Genomic DNA, 17,872 nt, shown 5'->3' with positions numbered 1-17,872 from the left:
TCACCCCACTCAGGGAACAGGCTGGAAAAGTTGCCCTAAAATACACTGTGTCAACTTCCTGATTTAGTTACTGTGTCCAGAGGGATCACCACTTGAGATTAGAAACAAAGAAACATGACCTTTGTAGCTTGGAATATATACACTCTGATAAGTAGTTCAACCAGAGAGGAAAAACTGCGATCATCGACAGAAAAAGAGGAGATGCCAGATTTACCTAGCTGCTCTTTCTGATACTTGTCTGGCAGATGAAGGGCAACTAGAGGTGAAGAATGGTTACACCTGAAAAGGGAAGGCAGCTGATGAGTCTAGGATTCATAGCAACACACACAAAATGCTGGTGGAACGCAGCAGGCCAGGCAGCATCTATAGGGAGAAGCGCTGTCGAAACGTTAGTCCTGACGAAGGGCCTCAGCCCGAAACATCGACAGTGCTCCCTAAAGATGCTACCTGGCCTGCTGCGTTCCACCAGCATTTTGTGTGTGTTGCTTGAATTTCCAGCATCTGTAGATACCTCGTGTTTGCTTTAGGATCCATAGTATTGGGTTTGCAATAACGCACCAGCATGTCAGTGAATGTCTCATGACAATCCACTTGGTGCTTGCCAACAACCAGATGGCAACAAAAAGAGGCCTTCTACGCTTGTCTAGAAATGACACAGTGCCCAAGGAGGATAAGCTAATTCTCTTAGGAGGCTAAAGTGCCAGGGTCAGTCAGGACTCCAATCTTTGGAAGAATACAATAGGAAAGAAAGGCATTGGCAAGATCAATTCAAATGGAGTGCTACCGCTCACCGTATGTGCTGAGCACGATCTTATCATCACGAACAATCTTCTGCCAGAAAAACAAATTCATGGTATCTTGACAGCACCCCCAATCTAAATGGTGACATATGATTGACTATGTCATGGTCCGAGCTAGGGGCAGATGTAATGTGATCAATGCCTGATCTGCTCCATGTCGATCAGACTCAGAAAAAGAGGGTTCATAAGAAGAAAACCAGGCCAAAACTAAAACTTAAGAGATTGATTGACACTGCCACCCAACAGCACCTTCAGACCTTGTTTGGAGAAACCTCCGTCAAGAATATCCAGAGGATATTGAAGAACATTGGAGTCTGCTTAAATCCATCATCCTCTACCTGCAAAACCATCCTTGCCTGCAAGCTCAGAAAACATCAGGATTAGTTTCATGACGATCTAGAGATAAAATAACTTCTCTCCAAGAAAAAGAAGAGGAAGTTTTCAACGGTCTTTTAATTCAAAGCAAGAGGTGGAGAGTGAAGAAGTAAAGGCATCTCGGAGAGAAGCCATTCTTTTTTAACAGATTGGGGAAAAGAGGCTAGACTGCGCTGGCACGTGACGTAGCGTGCCAAAGGTTTAAAAAAAAGACCGTCATATACAGCGGCCATCGTCGTAGCGGCCATAGTTGGAGTGGACTGAGGCAGAGTGGGACGGCTTTGGCTCAACATGCTTCAGTGTGAACAGACAGAGGCGAGGGTAGGTCCCTGGTTAGCTTTGTTTTTGTTCGTTTAGAGTAGAGAGAATGCCAGGCAGGATGTGGGAAGTCAGGGAGACCGGTGTCCCTGAGAACGACACCTGCAAGAAGTGCATCCAGCTGCAGCTCCTAACAAACCACGTTAGGGAACTGGAGTAGGAGCTGGATGGCCTCCGGATCATTCGGGAGAATGAGGTGTTTATAATTAGTAGCTATAGGGAGGCAGTCACGCCAAAGGAGCAGCACACAGGTAATTGGGTTACTGTTAGGCGAGGGAAGGGGAAAGGGCAGGCAGAGCAGGGCTCCCCTGTGGCCATTCCCCTCAGCAACAAGAATACCGATTTGGATACTGTTGGGGGGATGACTTACCTGGGACAAGCTGTGGAAGCCGGATCTCTGACACTGAGTCTGGTTCCGCAGTGCAGAAGGGAGGGGGGAAGAAGAGGAGAGTGGTACTGATAGCGGACTCGATACAGGTACAGACAGGAGGCTCTGTGGTCGCGACATAGACTCCTGGATGGTTTGCTGCCTCCTGGGTGCCAGGGTCAGGGATGTCTCTGATTGCGTGCACAACATTCTGAAATGGCAGGGTGAGCAGCCAAATGTCATGGTACACATCGGTACCAATGACGTAGGAAGAAAGAGTGAGGAGGTCCTGAAAAGTGAGTATAGAGAGCTTGGTAGGAAGTTAAAAAACAGGATCTCGAGGGTGGTAATCTCAGGATTGCTACCTGTGCCATGTGCCAATGAGGGTAAGAATAGTATGCTCTGAAGGATGAACACGTGGCTGAGGAACTGGTGTAGGGAGCAGGGTTTCAGATTTCAGGATCATTGGGACCTCTTCTGGGGCAGGTGGGACCTGTACAAGAGAGACGGGTTACACCTGAACTACAGGGGGACCAATATCCTTGCAGGGAGGTTTGTTAGTACAATGGGGGGGGGGTGTTTAAACTAGATTTGTAGGGGGATGGGAACCTCAATGCCTGAGTAGATAGTGGAACGGGGGTGAAACTAAATTATGTTAAAGTTTCATGCAAAGTCATAAATAGAAGGGTTGTGTGTGGTGGTAATAATCTCTGACGTGTGTCTATGTCAGTGCGAGGATCATTGTGGGGAAGGCAGACGAGCTGAGGGCGTGGATTGACACGTGGAATTATGACATTGTAGCCATTAGTGAAACTTGGCTACAGGAGGGGCAGGACTGGCAGCTCAATGTTCCAGGGTTCCGAAGTTTCAGATGTGATAGAGGCAGAGAGATGAAAGGTGGGGGGGGGGGGGGGGGGGGTTGGCATTGCTAGTTAGGGAAAATGTTTCAGCAGTGCTCAAGCAGGACAGATTAGAGGGCTTATCTACCGAGGCCATCTGGGTGGAGCTGAGAAACAGGAAAGGTATGACCACATTAATGGAGTTGTATTATAGACCACACACTAGTCAGCGAGAATTGGTGGAACAAATCTGCAGAGAGATAGCAGACAACTGCAGGAAACCTAAAGTTGTGATAGTAGGGGATTTTAATTTTCCACGTATTGATTGGGACTCCCATACTGTTAAAGGTCTAAACAGGTTAGAGTTTGTAAAATGAGTTCAGGAAAGTTTTCTAGATCAATATATAGAGGTACCGACTAGAGAGGATGCAATATTAGATCTCCTATTGGGAAACGAGTTAGGACAGGTGACGGAAGTATGTGTATGGGAACACTTCGGTTCTAGTGATCATAACACCATTAGTTTCAACTTGATCATGGATAAAAGTAGATCTGGTCCTCGGGTTCAGGTTCTAAACTGGAAAAAGGCCAAATTTGATGAAATGAGAAAGGATCTAAAAAGCGTGGATTGGGACAGGTTGTTCTCTGGCAAGGATATTGTTGGTAAGTGGGAGGCCTTCAAAGGAGAAATTTTGAGAGTGCAGAGTTTGTATGTTCCTGTCAGGATTAAAGGCAAAGTGAATAAGAATAAGGAACCTTGGTTCTCTAGGGATATTGGAACTCTGATGAGAAGAGAGAGATGTATGACATGTATAGGAAACGGAGCAAATAAGGTACTTGAGTATAAAAAGTGCAAAAAGTACTTAAGAAAGAAATCAGGAGGGCTAAAAGAAGACATAAGGTAGCTTTGGCAGTCAAGGTGAAGGATAATCCAAAGAGCTTCTACAGGTATATTAAGAGCAAAAGGATAAAGGGATAAAAGGAAAGGGATAAAATTGGTCCTCTTGAAGATTAGAGTGGTTGGCTATGTATGGAACCAAAAGAAATGGAGGAGATCTTAAATGGCTTTTTTGCGTCTGTATTTACTAAGGAAACTGGCATGGAGTCAATGGAAATAAAGCAAACAGGTAGTGAGGTCATGGGACCTATACAGATTGAAGAGGAGGAGGTGCTTGCTATCTTGAGGCAAATCAAAGTAGATAAATCCCCAGGACTTGACATGGGTATTTCCTCGGACCTTGAAGGAGACTAGTGTTGAAATTGCAGGGGCCCCTGGCAGATATATTTAAAATGTCAGTATCTACGGGTGAGGTGTCAGAGGATTGGAGGATAGCTTATGTTGTTCCATTGTTTAAAAAAAGGCTCTAAAAGTAATCCAGGAAATTATAGGCCGGTAAGTTTGACGTTGGTAGTAGGTAAATTATTGGAAGGAGTACTAAGAGATAGGATCTACAAGTATTTAGATAGACAGGGACTTATTAGGGAGAGTCAGCACAACTTTGTGTGTGGTAGGTCATGTTTAACAAATCTTTTAGAGTTTTTCGAGGAGGTTACACAGAAAGTAGATGAAGGGAAGGGTATGTTGTCTGCATGGACTTCAGTAAGGCCTTTGACAAGGTCCTGCATGGGAGGTTAGTTAGGAAGATTCAGTCACTAGGTATACAGGGTGAGGTAGTAAATTGGATTCGACATTTGCTCAATGGGAGAAGCCAGAGAGTGGTAGTGGAGGACTGCTTCTCTGAGTGGAGGCCTGTGACCAGTGGTGTGCCACAGGAATCAGTGCTGGGTCCATTGTTATTTGTCTTCTATATCAATGATCTGGATGATAATGTGGTAAATTGGATCAGCAAATTTGCTGATGATACAAAGATTGGAGGTGTAGTGGACAGTGAGGAAGGTTTTCAAAGCTTGCAGAGGGATCTGGACCAACTGGAAAAATGGGCTGAAAAATGGCAGATGGTGTTTAATACAGACAAGTGTGAGGTATTGCACTTTGGAAAGACAAACCAAGGTAGAACATACAAGGTAAATGGTAGTGCAGTAGAACAGAGGGATCTAGGAATACAGATACAAAATTCCCTAAAAGTGGCGTCACAGGTAGATAGGGTAGTAAAGAGAGCTTTTGGTACATTGGCCTTTATAAATCGAAGTATTGAGTAGAAGAGTTAGAATGTTATGGTGAGGTTGTATAAGGCATTGGTAAGGCCGAATTTGGAGTATTGTGTGCAGTTTTGGTCACCGAATTACAGGAAGGATATTAATAAGGTTGAAAGAGTACAGAGGAGGTTTACAAGGATGTTGGTGGGACTTGAGAAACTGAGCTACTGAGAAAGGTTGAATAGGTTTGGACTTTATTCCCTGGAGTGTAGAAGAATGAGGGAAGACTAGATAGAGGTATATACAATTATGATGGGTATAGATAGAGTGAATGCAAGCAGGCTTTTTCCACTGAGGCTAGGGGAGAAAAAAGCCCAAAGGACATGGGTTAAGGGTGAAGGGGGAAAAGTTTAAAGGGAACATTAGGGCAGTCTTCTTCACACAGAGAATGGTGGGAGAGTGGAATGAGCTGCCAGATGAAGTGGTGAATGCAGGCTCACTTTTAACATTTAAGAAGAACTTGGACAGGTACATGGATGAGAGGTGTATGGAGGGATATGGGCCAGGTCAGTGGGACTAGGCAGAAAAATGGTTCGGCACAGCCAAGAAGGGCCAAAAGGGCTGCTTCTGTGCTATAATGTTCTATTGTTCTATGGTTCTAAAAGGAAAGCCTTTTGTGCCTGGCAGAATGACATTGGCAGCAAAGCCGAACAAGAAGCTTACTCCATAGCCAAGGCAATTGTCTAGTGCAGGGTGAGGGAGCTAAAGAATTCTTGGTGGAATGAGAAAATGAGAATGGAATGGTGGAATGAGAAAAGTCAAGTCAAGTCAACTTTTATTGTTATAACCTTTGTCATTGTCATAACTTTTAAGCCCTAGAAATCCAGAGACTGACAGACTCTGGTGACACAAGAGGCTTCTTCAGTGCCACCAAAGCAGCCTGTTGTCCAAGTTCATGTGAATTAAAACACCTGTGCTCAAAGGACAGGCCAAACTTGCTGAAGGATCGTATGGACATCAACAATCGATGGAGAGAGTAGTTTCAAGAACTGAACTGTGACTGCACTGCTAAGCCAGAGATTACAAGCCGATTTCTCCTGCTACCTGAGAGAGAAGATATGGGGGATCTTCCCAGTATGAAGGAGGTTCATGATAACATCAAAAGCCTGAAAAGCAACAAAACCACTGGTGCTGATGGGACCTCAGCAGAAATACTCAAGGAAGGTGGACCAGCACCACGTACATGCCCTGCTCTTAAACGTCTGAGGAAAGGAACGGCTGCCCTTAGACCATTGAGATGCTCTAATAGTAATGATATTCACCAAGGGAGGCAAGGCAGATTATGGCAATTGCAGAGGCATCTCCATCCTGTCACAACAGGCAAAGTGCTTGCATGTATCCTTGTCAACTAACTGCTTCTGCTGTCTGAAGAAATAGTCCCTGGATTGTAATGTTTCTGCCCATCTAAATGTTCTGCAGACTTGACCTTTACAGCATCTGAATTGCAGGAAGAATGCCATGAATAAAGGCAACCCTTGTACTTGGCTTTCATAGATTTGTCAAAAATATTGGAGACTGCCAAGCTCCCCTCTGGCATATGCTATCAAGACATGGCTACACTGATGAGTACTTACAAATACCAAGGCTGCTGCATGAGAGCACGTCAGCCACGGTACTCAGCAATAGTGGCGCTAAAGCAGAACCCTTCGCTGTCAAGACAACAGTCAAATGGGATTGTATCACTGCACCCACCCTATTTGCCATCTTTATTGCTGACGTTCTTCAGTTCGTTAACCAAGATTGGCCACAGGGAATCCCTGATGTACTGAAGCAGATTTGTGGGTTTGGTCACTGAAAGAGTAGACATTGATTATGGGCTAAGTACACCAACTCTTCATTCATAAGCAAACAGTGAAACATTTTATTCGCATGCAAGTCGAACAAGCGTTCATCCAAATCACCCAAACTGTAGAAACTAAATACTAAGTATTCAATACACTTGTTAAATCTGTCCAAGTTACACAAGATTAAACAAGCAATAAGCAACTAACTAACTAGGTGCGCACCCAAAACATGAGCCCCTCCCCCCGTAAACTATTACATCTTCCAAACATTTTCTCCAGTACTGTCTGGAGTGGCCTTAGACTACCAGCTTGCAGAGGAAGGTGACACTTGTGCTGTTATTGGTCAGCAGTGCTGTGCTTATATTCCTTATGAGTTGGGGAACATCTCTGATTTGGCTGATCACACTGGGGAATCAGCAGATAAAATTAAACAGGTAAAGGATCAGTTTTATTACCATTACATTCCGGGGGAAGTTGGTGGCATTTTGGGGCAATGGGAGGGTGGTGGACAACTGCTTAACATGTAGCAAGTCAGCCAGTTACATTCGCCATTTTGGCCTCATCATGAGTTAACGCCATCCCTCAGGCTCCTGCCATCCATTGGAACGTGTTTTAGGACTTCCCACCGCAGGACAATGTCATTGCCACTGCTGGCAGCTCCCACCATTTTGTCATTCTGTAATGTAGAGAAACACAATCTCACTCTCTCCTGGCTAGTCATTGGGTATTCTGACATGTCATTCCTGGTTCCCCAGGTAATGCTATTCACTGCGTTCCCCCCCCCTCCACCTGTGGTTGCTGCACCCAAACCTTCCCCAGTTTCTCCTCCTAATCCACCTCCCCTGACTTAGGAGGGTCTGACACTGCTAGATGCCGGGACATCAGACCCATCCAGACTCACTGGCCAGGAGTTTGCGTGATCCACTGCTTGCTGCAGCACGCCCAGCCAAACCTGAATAATGCGTGTAGGGTTCAGTAGCTTGCTGTTTCAACAGCCCATTCATACATTCAATCAGCCTTGCCGCATGCAGGTACCATAGAATGTGAAACACCTACGAAATGGCAGATTCTTCTGCCTGGTCCTGGACATTAGCTCTAGTAAAGTGAGAACCCTTGTCTGATTGAAACTGCCATGGGACTCCATACATGGATGGCAAATGCTGTAATTGTGTTTTCCTGGTCAGCATAGTCACACAGCACCATCACCAGGTCTCTGGAATTTGTGTCCACCATGGTCACAAGTACTGCTTTTTATTTTGTCACTGCAGAGGCCCAATGTAGTTGATCAGCCAGATCTGACCGGCTCCTGTACCCCTCCAAATGTGTCCCGAGGGACCTGCCAGCCAGCTCCTGCGGCAAGCTGGCTAGCTATATTCGCCATTTTGGCCTCATCATAAGTTGATGCCACCTCTCAGGCCCCTGCCCATTTTCTTGTCCTGTGTCCACTCGCAGATGCCCACTTCTCTGGTGCGCCACCAAGCAACTGCATTCCCTTCCCTGGAACACATACAGATTTGTGCTGCTCTATCTACTGCAGCATTATGTAAATCTATCTTTCCTGAGAAGTGTGGGCATCTGAACAGTGGACTGTAATTTGGTGCTGGTGTGCACCCCCCTAAGTATGTTCCAATTAAGTGCCCCCCCCCCCCCGAGAAGTAGGCCATGTACCTCCCAGTATTGCATGCCATTGGCCACTATCCAGAACTCAGTTCAGATTGGAATGGCAAGGTTATGGCTCAACCGATTGGCTGGATCCCCCCTCTTACTCCTGTGTGACAATTTTACCTGTTGTAGGGTGAAGAGTGGCAGCCTTCCACCACTGTGTGTTGTCATTTTTGGGCATGGATATGGCTCACCCTATTAGGACCTTTCTCTGCCCTGTGCGATATACCATTTCCATTGAATGATTGAGGACCGTTGGGCATGCCCATCCTCATGAGTTACAGTTGGATTTCACCCACTGCATGATAGGGAGGTGTGGTTGCAGCAAGACCTACTCAGTGGTTAGGAGGGTCCAACAGCGAGCCAGCCACTGCCTCTCGAAGGCAGTGTGTTGGGTCGCTGCCTCAAGGAGAGTCTTGGTCCAAAACCCTAAGGGGACGCTGCACCCCTTAAGCATCTGTCACAGTCTCTACTCAGCCATTCTGGGGGTGGCAGAAACTAAACTCAAACGGTACCCCACCCTGTCTAGGGGTGAATGGGAGAGCCTGTTCCTTTGTCCGCTTGGTGGCTTCAAGGCCAATTACTGTTCAGGACCCCACTGAAAAGCAGCCTTTTTTCAAGAAACGTAGTACAGGGAGCATAATATCATGGTTAAATGAGGAATATGTTGACACCAATACCGAAGGAGCCCTATGAAATGCTGCTTGGAGATGGGGACTGCAGCATTAAGGATCTTGCATTTACCTTTTTCAGGTATCTCCTGCTGCCCAAAATGGCACTGTATTTCCAGGAGTAAAACATTATGACTGGGATCCAGAGTTTATTGGGATTATTAAACCAACCCTGCTTCCATAGGGAAGTGACCTATGGAATACCTGCCTCACTACTTACTGTGAGGGTTCCTGTAACAGCACATCATCTCTATAATGGGAAGCAGAGATATTCGTTTCCTTCTGTGTCTCCCGCAAATCTTGAGCTACCAGGCCATGTACATTGGGTCTATAGAGCAGTCATCCTTCCTACATTACTGTAGGGGGTTGAATCATGGATCACCTGCAGTAGCCATCTGAAAGCCCTGAAACAATAGCACCAAAGAATCTTGCAAAAGATTTTGAGAATCAGCTGGAAGGACACCAGTGAATTCAGGAGGCCAACTTGAACAGCACCTCCATCATGGTAGAGTAATACCAAATCCATTAAATTTGTCATGTCATTAGGAAGTCTTAACTCGTGTCTCCCCAAGCAGATCTTTTACTTTCAGTTTAGGGAAGGTTAGTGAGCCCCTGGTGGGCAAAGGAAACACTTCAAAAATAACATCAAAATCAGCCTGAAGAATTTCAATATTACATTTAAAAGCTGGGAAGACATTGTACTCGATGAATGCTTCTGGAAGAAATTTGTTCGAGGGAGCTTCACTGCATGAGAGCAACCTCCGCTGTGTCATAGAGAACAAGAAGCATCTGCAAAAGGAGATTCCCCGTGCAGCCTTAGGACTCCCTGACCACTGTCTGATCTACCTCATCCCAGCCAGAGACTTAAATCTGCTAAGCCTGTGGTGAGGACAGTGAAGAAATGGACCAGTGAGGCGAAACAGCAACTTCAGGACTGTTTTGACACCACTGACTGGGGTGTCTTTGAAGCTGCAGCCACCAATATACATGAACTGACAGATACTGTGACATCCTACATCAGTTTTTGTGAGGATGCATGTGTACCCACAAAAACTTTCCGGACCTTCGCCAACAATAAGCCATGGTTTACCCCCAAACTCGGACATCTTCGCCAAGCTAAGGAGGACGCCCACAGGAGTGGGAATAGGGCCCTGTACAGGCTGGCCAGAAATGCACTGACCAGAGAAATCAGAGTGGACAAGCGGTTCTACTCCGAAAAGTTGAGGAATCATTTCTCAGCTAACAACTCATTGTCGGTGTGGAGAGGCCTGCAGGAGGTCACTGGCTACAGGAGACGCCCTGCCCCCCCTGCTGAGGTTAACAAAGCTTTGGCTGACGACCTTAATACCTTTTACTGTAGATTTGAGAGAGTCCATCTTACACATGTCCCTCACCCCTCTTCGGTCTCTTTTCCTGCCTTCCCTCGACCATCACTCACTGGCACTCATCCCCCAATCACTGCAATCACCTCCCCACCATCTCTGCCCAGCCCCCCTGGATCACAGCTTAGAATCAATGAAGGAGAAGTATGTCAACTGTTCAGCGACTTAAGACCCGAAAATCTCCAGGCCCAGATGGGGTCTCCCCCTCCTGTCTATGAGCCTGTGCTGATCAGCTGGCTCCCATCTTCACTCAGCTCTTTAATAGATCTCTGGAGCTGAGTGAGGTTCCGACTTGCTTCAAGCGCTCTACCATCATCCCGGTCCCCAAGAAACCCACCATCACAGGACTGAACGACTGCAGACCTGTCGCACTGACATCTGTAGTCATGAAATCCTTTGAACGCTTGGTGTTGAACCACCTGAAGACCCTCACCAGCAGCCTGCTGGATCCCCTGCAGTTTGCCTACCGGGCAAATAGGTCAGTAGACGATGCAGTCAACCTGGGACTGCACTATATCCTGCAACATCTGGATCATCCTGGGACCTATGCTCGGATGCTGTTTGTGGATTTCAGTTCGGCGTTTAACACCATCGTCCCTCATACCCTCTGCTCCAAATTGTCTCACCTTGCTGTGCCACCTGACCTCTGCGATTGGATTTACAGCTTCCTGACCAACAGAAGTCAGCAGGTAAGGATGGGACAGGTCACCTCGGATATTCGAATCACCAACACCGGCGCCCCCCAGGGGTGTGTCCTCTCTCCACTGCTGTTCTCCCTCTACACCAATGACTGCACCTCCTCCAACCCCTATGTGAAGCTTTTGAAGTTTGCAGACGACACTACCGATATCGGACTCATCCAGAATAGTGATGAGTCTGCATATCGACAGCAGGTGGACCAACTGGCGCTCTGGTGCAGTCAGAACAATCTGGAGCTGAACACGCTCAAGACAAAGGAGATGATAGTGGATTTCAGGAGACATCCCCTCGCTATGTCTCCCCTCACAGTCCTCAGCAGCCCTGTGTCCACCGTGGAGAACTTCAGGTTCCTGGGAACCACCATCTCTCAGGATCTGAAGTGGGAGCAGAACATCAGCTCCATCCTGAAGAAAGCCCAGCAGCGGATGTATTTCCTGCGGCTCTTGAGGAAATACGGTCTGCCTCAGGAATTGCTGCTGCAGTTCTACACTGCAGTCATTGAGTCTGTCCTGTGCACCTCCATCATTGTGTGGTTTGGAGCCGCCACCAAGCAGGATAGAACCAGACTACAGCGCACAGTGAGGACTGCCGAGCGCATCATTGGAGCCTCCCTGCCCTCTATTGTGGACCTGTACTCTTCCAGGTTGAAGAAGAGGGCGGGGAACATCATAAAGGACTCCTCCCATCCTGCGCACGGACTGTTTGATCTGCTTCCGTCTGGTAGGCACTTCAGATCCCTCCAGACTAAGTCTAATGGGCACTGGAGAAGTTTTTTCCCTACTGCGGTCACTTTGCTGAACAGTTAACTGCCGGTTAACTGTTGGCTAACTATTACTTGGATTGCACTACCTGTATGTATAATCTATATTTTCGTTTATATTTATCATTATTATTGTTATGAGCAGAGAGACAACATCTGCCGGAAGTAAATTCCTTGTAGGTACTTGGCGATTAAAGTCTGATTCTGATTCTGAATAACCAAAAGCCCCAATCACTAAACACAACCACTCATTGACACTGCACTGGATTGGCCTTTATAGCCAGTTGAGGACGGCACCAACAAACCCTTAGGAGAACATCTTATTCCACTCAAGTGATCGCACTCTACTGACTGCAATCAGTCAGAATACTGTCTATCGTACATTTATAGTAATTTGTAAGAGTCTTTGCTGACGTACTAAATCTTCTTAAGCTTCTAATGAAGTAGGTCGGCTGGTTAGTTAATGTCCTTTTTGGGAAGGAGGCAAGTCATCCTTTATCCAACTGCATCTATATTTGTCTTCTAACTGTTAGTGTAGACGAGAAAGCCGGTTGATTGCTGCACAGAAAAATAAGAACAAGTGCCTCTTACAAAGACTACAAAACGTGTTGGCTTTTTCAGTGATGTTTGCATCCTGAGCAAATTAATTGAATGGAGATAAATTGTAATGAGAAAGGATCTGGAGATTTGCATATCGTGACATTGTAGTTACTGAATGTGAAATCTCGATATTTGACAGTAAAAATGCAGAGATACGTTCAGTAAATTGAAACATTAATTTATAAAGCTTCTTAATTATTAATTTGCAATGATTTTCCAAATGACTTAAGTTTATCAGCATCTTGCAGATGTACGTAAAGCAGGATAGGTTAGCCAATTTGTCAGTAAACAACAAACTTGATGTTTTGAAAGTGATATATATTTCTTTGGAAATATCTGTGCTGTTGTCAAGATAATTTCAGTTAATAGCACATGAAGTCTGAAATTAGCAAAAGCCCAGCATGACTACAGTTTACTTTTTCTTAGCACTAGATAGCTACAGTATTCACGAAAATAAACCCAACAGGCTAGATTTGGCAGCCACCTATGTAATTGTTGAGTGAATAAGTTCAGTCACTCCAACTCTGGGTTGTGGATTTATGGAATTCGTTGCCACATACAGCTGTGGAGGCCCAATCATTGAAGGTTTTTAAGGAGGAGATTGACAGGTATCTGATTAGTCAGGGTATCAAGGGATATGAGAAAAAAGCCAGAAATTGGAACTAGACAGGAGAATAATTTAGCTCATGGTGGAGTGGCGGTGCAGACTCGATGGACCGAATGGCCTACTTCTGCTCCTTTGTCTTGTGATCTTGTGACCTATGGACTCACTTTCAAGGACTCTACAATCCATGTTCTCAGTATTTTTGTTTGTATTTGCAGTTTGTCTTCTTGCACATTGGTTGCTGGCCAGTCTTTTTGTGTAGGTTTTCATTGATTCTATTACATTTCTTTTTTCTAGTGTGAATACCTGCAAGAAAATGAATCTTAGAATATGTACTTTGATAACAAAGTACTTTGAACTTTTGGACATTTGCCCACTTAACTGAAGATAATTTCACAAATTCAGTGTGGACATGAAATCTCAAAGTTGTACACACACAGTGCTGGAGGAACTCAGATGGCATGGCAGCATCTGTGGAAAAAAAAATAAAATCAACGTTTTGGGCTGAAACCCTTTGGCAGTCCATAGATACTGTTGTTCCTCCAGCATTTTGTGTGTGTTGCTCAAATTTCCAGCATCTGAAGATTTTCTGGTTTCTCAAAGTTGCACTGTTGTTTGCAACATATTTTGGACTTTCAAAGCATGGGGTATCGAGTAGTAAATGCCAATATTTTTAGGTACAGAATCTGGACCATGGGTACACATTCAATTCAATTTTAGTTATAAATGAGTAACTTGCAACAAGAAATTCCACATATTCCGTAATCTATCAAAATAGATTTTGTTGCAGAGTATTTTAAACAGAATGTAATATGTAATTACATTAAGTAACGATACTCACTATGTAACACAACGTTGCAATCATGTGAATGGACGTTCTTCCCGTGCCAGAATTCCAGGTGTTCCAGTTTCCACTTACATCCCAAAGATGGTTGATAAGTTAATTGGCTGCTGTGAATTACTCCATGCCAGAACCCAGAACAGTTACACAATGAGTTAAAGATCAGTCTTTAATATTTGTTTTAAGTTGGGACCCTCATTTTTCATGGTATAAGTAATAGCATTATGAGTTTAAATAATTTACAATTTCCTGAAGCATAGTACATAAAATATTATTGTTCAGATCAAACAACAGAATGAGGAAGAAATGTCATCTAAGTGAATTTGACTGTGGAATGATTGTTGGAGCCAGACAGGATGGTTTGAATATCTCAGAAACTGCTGATCTCCTGGGATTTTCATCCACAACAGTCTCCAAAATTTACAGAGAGTGATGTGAGAAACAAAAAAAATGTAGTGGGCATCAATTCTGTGTGCTTGTTAATGAGCGACATCAGAGGAGAATGGCCAGACCATTCTCAGTTCAAGGCAACTAACTCAATAACCACCCATTACAACAGTGGTGTGCAGAAGAGCATCTCTGAACGTACAACACGATGAAGCTTGAAGTGGATGGGCTACAGCAGCAGAAGACTACAAACTTAGTGGCCACTTTATTAGGTACAGGAGATACCAAATAAAGTGACCATTGAGTGTAAGTCTTTAAATGTTAGTATGAACTTCTTTTAAAATTTAATATTTTGATAAGTGGCTCTGCTTAAACTTACTTTCTCCTTGCTTTGCTCAATGACTATTATCTTTTTACACATGGACAGTTGAGCTATTCTTTAATTGAGTGGATGGGAATTTTATACATGGTTTTTTGTTTGTGTTTTTCCCCATATAATTGCAGTATTGTTTTGCTGTCCAATAATTCTTTTCTGTGTGACATTTTAAAAGGTCAAGTCTTCAAAATCATCAAGAACAGCAACAGGTGTAACCTATCTAGGGCATGGAGTAAAAAGGTCTATTAATAATTAAGTGCATGTTTTATAGCCTGACAGAGGTGCAAAACGTCCCCGTGGTGTTGATGAAGATGATGAAGATTTAAAAACATCGCACAAGCATGGCTCGGGTAAAAGAAGTTACCATGAAGAGAGTGGAAATATGGTTGATGATGAGGAAGAAGTAGGCAAGAAGAAAATACTTGATTTAATGGAAAATGATGAGGTAATATTTCTGACAAATCTTTCTTTCCCTTTTCTTGTGATACTCAAATGCTGAGTTTTATGATTTGAATTCAGAATGTTGAGGATGATAAGATGTTAGAAAAACTTTTCTTTATCCAAGTAATGAAACATGGATTAATTGGCTAGTCATCTTGAAAAAATGGGACTGCATCTTCTATTTTGGCCTTCTCTAACCAGAATAATAGTTTTTTAGTTTGTTGGTTAGTCCTATGTTCCTAGGGGTATTTTGTATTTTAATGTAAAGGCCTTACTGAGTTAACTTTTCACCAATTAAGCTGTTTCCTTTTTGTTGTGTTTTGTTATATTTCATTTAAAGTGTATTTAATATATATTGTTGATTAATGCTCCATTTCAAACAGCTGATTCTTCAAATCTGTTCAAGGTCAGAAAAATATACACTAGGTAACCATCGTTGCAACAAAGGGATGTTACTGCCCCTTGGAGCCAATCAACAGATGTTAAAGCATTGCTGTAGTTACTTGCAAATCCTGATAGTTACATCCCATGCAACAATATCCACAAATTGGAACCTTTAGTGGTGCTGATTGAGGAGCCAACATGCTGGAGAATGCTCACTTCCAGTTCATGGATGTAGGCTCTTGATTTTTCAGTGTTCATGTAAGGCAACCTGGAGGCTCATGTTTTAATTTACCATCAAATGTTATCAAAATCACAGTTTTGTATTGAAGCACCAGCCTAATTTTTTTGTGCTGAAGTCTTTGGATTAATTCTTAAACCCACAGACTTTTGAATCACACTGAAATTGCATGCACGCTCATTTTGAAGATTTCTTATCATCAGATGGTCGGGACAACTTAACTGTTTCCATTGGTATCTTTTTTAAAAGAAGCTACATGTTTATATTAAAATGTGCCAACAAAGAATGAAACAACTAAGTTATATTAATCACAGAAGTGTGTGTGAACTTCTATGATTGAATTTGATCATGCTTATAACCTGCAGACATTTATAATAGTTTAAATAATTGCCAGCATACTTTGGCATTTATTATATTGGGGTTTTATGTTATACCAAATTTTATGTAATGGCTCCGTTAGACAGAAAGACACAAACAATGATTATCTACTGAGAACTAACTACAAGATTTTGTTTACTAGGAGAGAATAGTAAACATTAAAACATTCATCTAGGTATGCACAGGCCCCTTTCACTGCGGCACACCTCCCACTCTGCCTGATCCGCAGTGCCATTTGCAGCAGCAGCCCATTAGTGAAACTCAAAAAACTGCTGTCAAGCACCAACCACTCTACTTTTATACCTATTCCCTGATATGAAATGCTGCAGTAAGTGGACAAATACTGTTTGTACATTAATACCTGCTCAAGTCACTGAACCAGAAAAACCTTATTCATCTAACCTTCATCTTCCCACAGATGTGTTTCCATAGTTGTGCATTCTCACGGTCGCCATATTATATTCTCAGTCATAATCTACTGCAGTTAGTTCTGTTATGTTAACGGCCATGGTGGTGGTGATGGTATTCAGAAGCACAAAGATTAACCCTTTATGATACAGGCTTCCTGTCAATAAAATCATAAAATTCTGCACTATTGAATTGTTAATTTATATCAGGGAAGGGACTCATTGACAGAATACGAAAAGCTCTCCAAGAATGCAGTATGATGTCTGCAACTTTAAAAATGAGATTCTACAAATGCTGAAAATCCAAAGGAACACACACAAAGTGCTCTGGAAGAACTCAGCAGGTCAGGTACATCTACAGTGGGAATAATGGACTCTGGACTCCTGATGAAATGTCTTGACCCAAAACATCAACTGTTTATCCTCCATAGATGCTGCCTGATCTGCTGAGTGTTTTCAACTATATTTGTTTAGGCAATGTAATGGTTTTTGTCCCAGTTCTGAATAACAAATGATCTTTGTATGCAGTCCTGGGCTTTAGTGCATCTAAATCCTGCTTTGTATTTTGCATTGTCTGAAAAATATTGTAATATTAGATTAGGCATAAGCAGCATCATGGGAAAATGGAAGTACTTAAAGTGCTTGCAAATTTTAATTTTGGACCAGACTTTAGGCACCAAGTCTAACTTTTCTGGATTTTAATTATATTAAAATGTGCCAATCATGTTTTTTCTGATGTGGACTATAAAGTTAATTGCTTACTGCTTTAGTTGAGAAGAAAATGCCTTCATTATTGCTACTGGGGATCCTACTCCCTTGGTTGGGATTGCTAAGAGAATGAGCTTTTAACAAGCAGAATTAAATTATTTTTATTGGAATAGTAAATCCAGAAGGGTACATTTGATACAGTATACTTCACATGTATAATTTATGAGAAACTTCTACAGTATTTGAAGAAATGTTTTCATCATGGAATGTGAAATATTTTGATGCCTGGAACAAGGTCCCAACAGAGCTTGCTTCTCATCCAGTATTGATTGGTGCAGCAGCTTTTGAAACTTGGGAGCAATTAAAAGAAAATTGCTCTGAAACTCAATGAAAAATAAGTTTTATCGAAGAAGGTAAAAAGAGCACAACATGAAAATATAGTCTACAACATAAACACCGTGCACAGAATTGATGCAATAGCCCTGACACACAAAATCTAATAATAGTTTACAGGGCTCAATAAATAGCCATGGTGGTAGCTTTTGTAGTTTTGTAGCAAAGGTGGAATGTGAACTTAAAGAGTTTATGTTTGCTAGAATCTGCTGAAAAATTAATGGGAATAAAATGCCAGTTGGACAATGTGCCAGTGGCTTTATAAAAGTAATTTAATTGTGGCTTAATGATTTGTATGAGA

At 43.2% G+C, this 17,872-nt stretch overlaps 1 protein-coding gene across 1 annotated transcript in view; it reads left to right on the top strand.

Annotated features, from left to right (window-relative positions):
* The window catches only part of ctnnbl1 (catenin, beta like 1), a 303,435-nt gene that overhangs the window by 12,273 nt on the left and 273,290 nt on the right, over positions 1-17,872 (top strand). The window contains exon 2 of the mRNA XM_073061344.1: positions 14,894-15,067. Coding sequence (XP_072917445.1) covers positions 14,894-15,067 — 174 coding nt within the window. The remainder of the gene's footprint in view (positions 1-14,893; positions 15,068-17,872) is intronic.

This window comes from Hemitrygon akajei, chromosome 11 (assembly GCF_048418815.1).
Source record: "Hemitrygon akajei chromosome 11, sHemAka1.3, whole genome shotgun sequence".
Taxonomy (NCBI): Eukaryota; Metazoa; Chordata; class Chondrichthyes; order Myliobatiformes; family Dasyatidae; genus Hemitrygon; species Hemitrygon akajei.
Note: the sequence above shows the minus strand (reverse complement) of the source record. Positions and strands in the feature narration are given on the sequence as shown.